At 43.6% G+C, this 10,003-nt stretch overlaps 1 protein-coding gene across 1 annotated transcript; it reads right to left on the reverse strand.

Annotated features, from left to right (window-relative positions):
- Nucleotides 1-1,230: 1,230 nt before the first annotated feature.
- LOC103614230 (glutathione S-transferase theta-1) lies at nt 1,231-9,992 on the reverse strand (the record flags this gene model as incomplete). The annotated part of the gene is made up of 6 exons (XM_017732186.1): nt 1,231-2,459; nt 3,463-3,639; nt 5,821-5,971; nt 7,108-7,195; nt 9,596-9,599; nt 9,978-9,992. Coding segments are annotated over 6 exons (636 nt in total), but the record flags the coding sequence as incomplete, so codon positions are not given.
- Nucleotides 9,993-10,003: the final 11 nt, after the last annotated feature.

Genomic DNA, 10,003 nt, shown 5'->3' on the forward strand with positions numbered 1-10,003 from the left:
ACCGCCCGCAGCAGCGCGGTGCGCGTCCTGCCCTGGTAGTGAGTGCCCTTCGCCCCGTGCCAAGCCCAGGCGCGGGTCGCGGCTTACTCTGCTTCGCCACAGCTGCACCAGCTGGCTGCCGGGTCTTTGGGATTCACCATGGGCATTGCTGGGATATGCATTAGAGGCTGTGAGACCAAAACTCTTTCACTAACGGATGGGTGAAATGAGTTTTGTGATGGCCCTTAGGGCCAATGGAAAAACATTTCAGGTCACTACAATAGACACCTCTGTGCAGGGAGGGTTGAGAATGGAAGTGCAGTACTTTCTCAGAACAACCAACACTACAAGGTATTAAAAAGCAACCAGAGAGGTTTACCGCTTTATCCAATGTGTATTAATTACAAGGACTTTGAGCAATCAGGACTTTGAGCTCCCAAGTTGATGAAAGTGATCCTGGCAGGCTGGCTCATAGGGAAGGTGTAATCTACAGATCAGAGGTGTCTAAACTAGAGATCAGAGGCTTCTCAGAAGCTGAGTTACTGTCTAGTGAGGTTCCACGATCTCATTTACAGCAAAGGGTTATGAACCAGCTAGATTAAAAGGTCATCATTTAAGCCACAAAACTGTTAGGAAAATTTGCCTTGTGTAATGTGACACATTGGTTTTCTACAGTTTAGACAATGCTAATGAAAACTGATGAAATTGCTCATTTCTTTGCTTAGGGAATTGCTTGGCCTTCACTGCTGCTAACGAAGACAATAGTGGCACAAAGAGCCATGTGCAAAAACCAGCCAGGAATAAGGCTGGGGAAAGATTTCTAGGATAGAGTAGTATCTAGAACTGAAACCTTGGTGAAAAACACCGTAAGAAAACAACAGGTTTTTTTAGAACTTGCCAGCAAAAATTGTCACTACCCAAGACCTGGTAGTAACGGGGGGGGGAAGGCAGTTATTTGATTAGTGAGAGAAGCAATTCCTGAATTCCATTACTCATTTTGTTTTAGTCTTTACATGAAGAGTTTTTTGGCAAGGATTTTAGGGTAAGGGCAACAACTACTCATGAATGGAAATATACAGATATATTCTGCCAGTTTCTGCATCTTGTACAATTTGTTATTTTCAACTGAAAAAACTGGAAATGGTTGGATTTGCTCAGTTTTACCTCATAAATTGTGCTGCAATACAAAAGGATTTTCTATTTGAGCTATAACTGTGCAGAAACAAACAGCCAAGAGAAGAGCCCAAAAGCTCCAAAACAACTCTTTGCCCTTTTATTGTGATGCATGTGTTGCTCAATGCCACAAAATCTCTCCTATTACTTCAGCTGTGCAGGGTGACTTACTTGGTGAACTTCCATCCAAAACAGTCTCAGAAGAGTATATCTGCATTTATTCCCTCCCTGCATTTTCTAGGAGAAATGTGGATTGCTATTACAGTATTACCATAGAAAAAACCCCAATTTGTGTGCTGTTATATTCTCTTTCAAGAAAACACTGTGAATGTATTCTTTCAGGGTACTTCCTATATAATATCAGCATAGTATTTAGGTAGGCAATTATTCCAAGGCTGTGGCCACCAGCAGCACAAATCTCCAAGAACAGCTGCTGCCACACATGTACTGGTAGTCAGAGCACCAACAGAACCCAGGGTTTCAGAAATCAAAAGCAGTGGTTAAACTGAAGAATTATAAAGATTCACAGTTGTAGATGAATACAAAGAAATTTCTCAAAGGAACTTCAAGGCAAATGGAAGTGTGGAATGTACATGGACAGCCAAGCAGGATGTCTCAACAATAAGAAACTTTTAAAATTTCTTTTTTTCACTTTTGTGAAGTAGTTTTGTGCTCATCTGTGCAGACACATGCTGGGAAGATGAGAATCAGACACACTTTGCAGTACAAATGTTAAAATCTCATGAAAACTATGACCCTCATCCTATTCAGTTCTTTAATGTTCCCAGTTTATAGGCTGGCTTGAATTCTGTCAGGCAATACTGTTCTTGTCTCTACCATCTCTGAGAAGACTGACACTGAAATAAAATCCAGATGCATGTTAAGTGACCTGTAGGGCCTCAGCCTTCTGTATAAATTTAATGTTTTAGGTCTTAAACTTTCCCCAGCTTCCACCCCCAAGGATACAAGAAAGACCTGGCCAGGGGGGAAACATTCTGCAATTTCTGTGTTAGAATTACAGTGCTCTTTCCAGTTACATGTAGAAATGGATGTCAGAGAAGTTAAAAAGGAAAAAAAAGGCAGGAAAAATGCTAAAATAGGTTAATTCATTTCAACATCTTCATCAACACAGGTGCCAGTTGCTCTTTCAGCTGTGGATCGATTTGAATATTGCTCAGTTCTTTGATATTGAGGATCATCTCATGGGCTTGGAAAAAAAGCTCTTTCCCCACCGCATCCTCCACCCGCCTGCGCCACTCCCTCAGCCTGGGTCTGTCTTCAAAGATGTCACAACCAACTCCAACAGGCTGCAGAAAGGGAAGAGAGCAACAGTGAGGCTTGGGGCAGTCACTTCTTAACTGAGACAACAGGCACTAAAAGTGTACTTGCAGGTACAGGTAAAGAGGAAGCGCTCATACAGGAGCAGTAGGAAGGAGGGAAATCTCCTCTGGTCGGGTGTACCTATCTGGGGGACACAAAAGCTAACCTGTATTTTAAAGAGCATTTACAAGTCAATTCCTGGAATAGCTATGAAGTGCAGCATAGATGACCACGTTCAGTGAGTGATTTTCAGCCACAACACTGAAGATGTGGTGGGCTGGCAGTTCCAGGGACCACTGCCCAGTGTGCAGTACAGAGTGCTGCATTACACAGCAACACCCAGCACAAAATGTTAAGTGTTTAACTGAACCAGTGTCCTAACTGACATAATCTACCCCCTTCTACTTTCTGCCTGTGCCACTCTCTGGAACACAATGTAGAGAAGCAGAACTGCTGTTTTTCAGTCCCTTGGACACTGAACCGGGAGAAAGAAATCACTGCTGGGCTGCAGGATCCAGGCCCTGGTGGGCTGGCAGAGAACAATCAGTTTGTCACAGACTTAATTTGATTACCTGTGTCTGAGATAAATTCTTTCATCTTCCAGACACGGCATGGGCAAGTACCATATTCTTGAATGATAGAAATATTCCTATACGGTTTTCTCATTTCATCAGACCTGTCTGCTATTGCTTCTCACTTACATATACTACCTCCTTCTCTGGAGGTTAAAAATAAAAGTCATTATAAAAAATGAAGAAGAGGTATTGCTAGAGATGAGAAACAAAAGAGATCTGTTGCAGCTAGCTTTTTTTTTGATTTTCACTGCTGTTCTGAACCCACTCCCACTCTCCCCATTGTCTTAGGCCAGTTCTGCTGAGATATGCTCTCACTTCTCCTTCTAGTGAAGTGTTACCACATGCTGCACCCTCCCTGCCCAGCAGCATCTGTTTTCCCTTGTGCTGACATTCCTTAGCATGCTCCAGCACTCACTTGCATCAGTTCCACAATGGCCACAAGATCTGCCAGGGAGATCTCATTCCCAATGATAAAAGCTTTGTCCTGCAGAAACCTCTCCTCAAATTGCTTCAGGGAAGTGGACAGCCCCTCCATAACCTCCTGGAGCTTCTCAGAAGGCAGTGGCTGCCCTGTGAAGAGGGGAATCAACACCTGAGGAGAGAAGGGACATAACAGAACAGATGACCATCTTCTCTGGTAGTCGTAACTTAAGTTATACCCCATGATTGTCAGTGACCTGCAATAAAGCTGCACAAGGGGATGGCACAGCTTCATGGACTGCAGCAGCTCCAAGGAGCTCCTGGACAGAGAGCACACAAGCAGTCCTAAGCAGCTGACCTGCCAAGGTAGTGGCCTCCAGCTAATCAGCAGCAATATGTGGAACAAAATCAAGGATCCTCATCTTATTTTGTGCCTGGCAGCTGTGCCCTCCCACTCCACCCTGTTGGGATACAAAAGAAAAATGGGCAACAGCTCCAGGGAAGACAAATCTCTGCCACAGTCACCCCTGCTACATCCTCTGTTTCACCAGCAGCTGCCCACCAGCCACCCCTGCCAGCCACCCTGCTGTGGAACTGCATGCTGAAGGCAGCTGCCTGTCCCACAGAGTGATGGAGAGGAAGGAATGGTGGTGGCTGTGGCAGGAGCATCGGAAGGACTAGAACGCATCAACACTGGCTGGAGAGACAGAAATGGCTTCCTCTGTGTGACAGCAGCCAGCAAGGCTGGCAGTGGCCAACACCATTTTTACATGACCCTTTCTGTGGCCTGCCAGGCATCATTCTTTAAACCACTAGAAATTTTTCCAGAGCAATCACATAACTGCAGTCCTTGTGTCTACACAAACTTGCTGGCACTGGGGGTAGTTGCCTTTCCACAACATTTTTCACCAGTGACAGAGGTGTATGCACCACTGGAGCCTGCAGTGTTTCACAGCCATGCTGCCTTCACCTTCCACAGCTAAAGAAGTATAGTTTATTTAGAAAATCAGAATTAAAGATACAAATTTCAGTCAGTGCAAGTGGACTGAATTTCTACTTACTGCTAGTATATTCAACAATTCAAGTTGGGATTGCTTAATCCAAGCCAGGATTTTGGCCAAACACATGTGGAATCTATTTCATCAGAAAATTCATGGCCAGTTGTATTCCTAAGTGATTCCAATTATGCATGATGGGATTTTTGGGTAAAATCACTTGAAACAGCATCTTCTTCCTTTTCCTTATCTCAGGGCAGTCTGTCTTCTCCCATTTCTAGCTAGTATGCTTCTCTTACGTGGTGGCTTTATATGTTTCCATATTTACAGTTATTCTGAGGACCTTTTCTGCATCTGGGTTATCTAATCATCATCAGCAGCAATTATCTGGATTTCCTTCCCTTGGAGCACTGCAGTGACAGCCTGCAGAGGCTGGAAGAACCTGCTTCTTGTATGAATCTGACTCATATTTGAATTGCTTCTCTGCACTCTATAGCCAAAAAATCAAATACCAATAAATTCAAGAAGATGAATGAGTCCTGATACGCTTTGTTAGGCACAAAGAAGGGCAAATTTTACAATGAAGGAATGAAGTTCTTACCTGTTTACTAGCAACCCTGATTTCATCTGAAATTCCATACCACAGTTGTCCTTGCAGGACTATATTTGCACCTAGGTCTCTCTAAGGATAGTTGCATTAACTGTCTGGTGAGTTGGCTGGAAATAGGTGTCCAGCAAAATATCATCTAACACTAAATGATTTTCTGGCTCAGGGTTAATCAGTTAATTTTGCCTAAATGTTAATTGACCTGACTACACTGAGTAAAGAAAATCTGCCTCTCAGTGTCTCTCCTCTCTGTCCCTGAGCCTATTTCAGAGAAGCACATAAGTGTGCTGGAATCAGAAGGCTCCTTCTGGATTTCCACACTAATGTGGCTGCAGGGACTTGTATGAAGAATGCAAGTCTTTCTGCTTCCAGCAATAAAACACATGATCACCAAAGCCAGACTTTGCCTATGTGCACACTCTGCACAGCTGTGCAGTGGAGGAGAGGCCCTTGGAAGCAATACTGTTACATATTGGCTCACAAATCCAGGCAGTGGAAGTCTGTTGGGTTTGAGATCTTCTGTACCAGACCTTCTCTAAGGGAAAAAACTGAAATGGCCAATGCTGCTTTTGCCAAATCCTGACGTTGATCAGTTTGGAACAGCTCCCTCGCCCACAGCTCCTTTCAGCTAGGAATGGCCCACGTTTGTTGTTTCAGCATGACAAACGGTCTCTGAATTGGGGCTTTTAAAATGCTCAGTATTCTCACAGGAAAACATTACTTTACTCACATTTTTACATTGTCTCCTTACCTTGATCCACATGGTCTTAGGAGCATTAGCCCGGATGTTAGCATGGTGCCAGGAGAGGTACTCATCTACCCGGGCCCGTTTTTGTATGTCTGAGGGGTACCAGTGGTCGGGAGTGTTGTACTTTCGACTCAGATACAGCAGAATGGCAGTGCTGCTCATGCATCAACAGGAGACAAGAAAGGGGGCAGGCAATTATGATGCAGAATACTTTTGCCTAAGCTCCCTTTCCTGCCTCTTCTCAGCTTGCTGCTGCCACTAAAAAGCATTCAGATCAGGATTTCCAGTGGAGGCATCTCTTATAAAGGCATCTAATTCATGTTGATATCAGTGGCCCTTAGTCACCTTAGCTTCCATGAAAACTGTAATCTGCTGGAAAATCACAGCACTGTTCCCATCCACCATCATGCTGCTGGACAGTACTGGGGTAAACAAACAATAAACCTCCATGATCATCTATCAGTGATGGTAACTCCACTTGCTCCTTGACTGTTCTGACCCATCTCTCTGAGACCTGTGCTGTTTCCGTGCTTGTGTACTAAATGAAACTCTCTGATAGGTTATGCTGCCTTTTCATCAGGTCTGTCTCCACCATGCAGCTTCCACTGAAGTCAGTGGAAATCTCAGCAAGGAAACCCGACAGAATCTTTTTTGTGTTTGTCCAGATATTTATACTTTCACTAACTGGCAGAAGTCAGAGGGAAAAATATCTTAGTCATCTGCAACAATACTTAGGCTATTACTACAAAAAAAAGATGCCACAGAAAATGTGCTGACAAAATGGAAGAAAATGCAGATACCCTTACCTGATACTACTATAGTTCAATTGTTTCAGTATTATGACATCATTAACCAGTCTCCATATTAATCTTTTAATGTAAAGCCTAAATTTTATCTGTGTAGATGTTCACTCAGCCTTTATGACTAATTGTACAGTCACCCCAAGACACTAATTCAGATAAACAGAATTCTTTCCTAGAGTAAAAGGGATTTCCTTTCCTAGGGTTGAAAGGATTTTTATAAGCTTTCAACATCTCCCAGAAATGTTTATAATCCCATTTTGAGGTAAGTGCATTCAGGATGAGATGAAGCAGCTAAGTCAGTTGAGTTGTTTACATTCTGAAAGATAATTCAAACAGAAAGTGGAAAGAGATCAAATGAGGTTATACTATTAAAAATAACCAGCATGTTCATATATTCTGTGATCCTTAAATATTCCACAGGAATGACATCTTCTGAATGCAGCACAGATTGCTGTTACACAAGGAAGTCTAAGGACTGAGTTCTTACCATTCTGCAAGGGTGAAGTCTCCGTCCTTCAGTGCTGGTACTTTCTTCAAGAGGCTCACTTTGCCAGCACCTTCACTATTTGATGGCCCTAAGAACACGAACAGACAAGTCTGAGGTTAGAAGTGTATCTGCCAGTGCCTGATAAATGAAATACCTGCAGCCAACTGGATGATCAGTGAACTGTGTGAGGTTTTCCCAATATGGTCATAGCTCACAATCGAAAGGTAATGAAATGGCAGAGGGCAGTCAGCTCAGGCTGGGCACATGGCATGGAGCAGTTTATATTTCTATACAGGAGTTCTCTTGCTGGCTCAGGTACCAGGATACTTGCAAAACTTACTGACAGAGAGGACATTCGCTAGGGACAGGGAAGCTCAGACACTGCACTACTCCTGACTCTGTGTTATTCCTGGCTCTGCATGTCAACCTACTTCTAACAGGAAAACACAGGAGGAAGACACCATTCTGTAAGAATTTAAACTCCACAGTCCCTTGGAGGAATTAGCAGCTGACTATCTAATCAGGCTTTCAGGCTTTCAGTTTCCCACTGCTGGCACAGGACATGCCACTCAGCAGTTAAATGCCAGGGAATTGCACAACAGCCCAGGAACACCTGAGTAAGAAAAGCTGTGAGGAATTTGTTTGCTTTGCTTGTTTTAAGTGCTACTGAGAAGGAGACATGACAAATAAGGTGCAAATCCTGATCAAATCAGCATGACCAGCAGGAGGTCTTGTACAAAGATCACTTTGTTCAAAAAAAGACAAGAAAAAAGATCATTAACTTACAGTGATCTCCATCTCTAAGAACTATTTTTACCCATTGAGGAAGCAGCAGCAGTGTCTACATTACTGGACAAATGTGCAGTAGGAAATAGTCTCCAGGAGATAAAACCAGTCTCTGGACAAAAAAGTTTATTTGCAGCTGGTTTGAGACGGGGTCAGAGAAGGCAGGTTGCTGCATTACAATTACAGACTGCTTTCCATTATATCGATTTCATATAATGAGTTAATTCAAGCAGAGCATACATTACCACTTGTTCTCCTTTCTAGCTGACTAGCCTCTACCTTATTTCTTCTTTGAGAAGTGGGTTTTCTAAAAATTCCAGTGTAAGTAGCTTCATCAGAGACTAGGGTTTACATTTATCTGCTATTTGAAGGGATTCAAACCCACATCTTCCATTTCATTAGGAAAAGTCTCTGGCTACCTGCTGTGATGATGGCTTCCACCTTAGCTGGGTAAGAGGTTCCATCTGCACAGCAGAACCAGGCAACACTGTCAAGAGAGGCAGGAAGCCCTAGGTAGGGCTTCTTAAAAATAATAGCCTGACAAAAAGCGCAAGTTAAGCGTAATAATTGAGAAAATTGAGTCTAAAAATAAAAATGTCCAAAAATCAAGCCAGTGGGCAAAGTACTGTATGCCTCACCCCCATGAATTGTATCACAGAAACAGCAAGGCAAATATTTGTAAATCTACTGTCATGCAAGGAGTTGCTCAGGGAAGGTGCTTTGTTTTATGCTTTTAGAAGGTCTCCAAAGGCCAGTGGTCATCACACACCCAGCTCTGGTGAGATCTGTAGTGTTCAGTTGGTCTTTGGAAAAATGCAGTAGAAAGTTGCCAGTCAGTAATGCTTACAGCTAACAAGCAGTCCCTTGTCAGACCCAGCTATTTGGTTGTCCTGCTGTCTGTGTTTATTATCCAGGACAGCAGGAAACTAAGAAAAAAGGATATGAGAAGCAAGCAGTGGGTGAGGGCAGCCTGAATCAGATTTCAGACAGCTTTCATCATACAGAAATCCTAGCAGGAATACTGAGCATATTTGTTCCCTGATGAGGCAAACATGTCATTATAGCAGGTTGGACAGTAGGTCAGTGTCAGTTAGACAGCGTGCACCACAGCCCGGGGATGGCATCATTTACTTTGGTTTGTACAGGGTCTTTGCACATAGACACAAAAGACCTGTGCTGAGACTCTGTGACTGAGCTGTGAACTGGTAAATGCCTTGGTGTGAACACTAACTCCAGGCTGCTTCATTAGGATCCACTGTTTATTGTATGAAAATAGAGACTAACATTTGTATTTGCAGTTTAGCAGAGTTTAAGCTTGTGCCTCTCTTCCAGCCAGCAGAGCCAGCCTTTTTGTTTAGTGGTATTAGGCGACCCATCTTTATCATTCCTGTGATGCTGGCTTGAGTTATGGTTCTGTTTAACATCAGTTGTATCTGGGGTAATTAGTTCTTGATGACCCCCCAAGGATGGATGGAGATATATAGCTATATACACACACAGTGTGTATTGCTAGGCTTTGAGGTGTAACTTTAACAAGCAGAGTATACACAGTCAAAAAGCAGGGCAGGCTGCACACATGAGGAAATCTTAAGCGTAAGTCATAGTGCAGGGAAGGAGGTTTATTGGTGGGTGAAAAGAGCAGTGGAAAAGATTTTATGCAAATAGAAGGGGAAAAATCCCACTCTATTTGCCAATCATGTACCTGCCTAATCATCTCCCCAGCCAAGGGTTTCCAAGTAATATGCTTCGCCTTAGGCACAAAAGTAACAATTTACTAGGAAAATGCAACATTTAACTGGGCAATAGTCATACAGTTGGACGAGCCTGAACAGCTGAGTGTTTCTGCAACGTACAGCATTCCCAGAGCACTCCTCGGCTGTCACTGTGACTAATTTGCTTGAAATGGCTAGAGGAACATTCCTTGGAGAACCTCAAAAATAGATGCAACAGAGCTACGGGACTGCTCCGGGAACGGGAGCCGCACGGTCAAACCACGGCGTTCAATGCCCCTCGGCAGCGCAGGGATTCAGCATCAGTCGGGTGACCCTGAGAGCTCGTCCTTCCCTCCCACCGGACTGAAGGACGCGGTGCTGCTCCTGTGCCGGGAGGC

Source organism: Corvus brachyrhynchos, unplaced genomic scaffold (assembly GCF_000691975.1).
Source record: "Corvus brachyrhynchos isolate BGI_N302 unplaced genomic scaffold, ASM69197v1 scaffold864, whole genome shotgun sequence".
In the NCBI taxonomy this organism is placed as follows: domain Eukaryota; kingdom Metazoa; phylum Chordata; class Aves; order Passeriformes; family Corvidae; genus Corvus; species Corvus brachyrhynchos.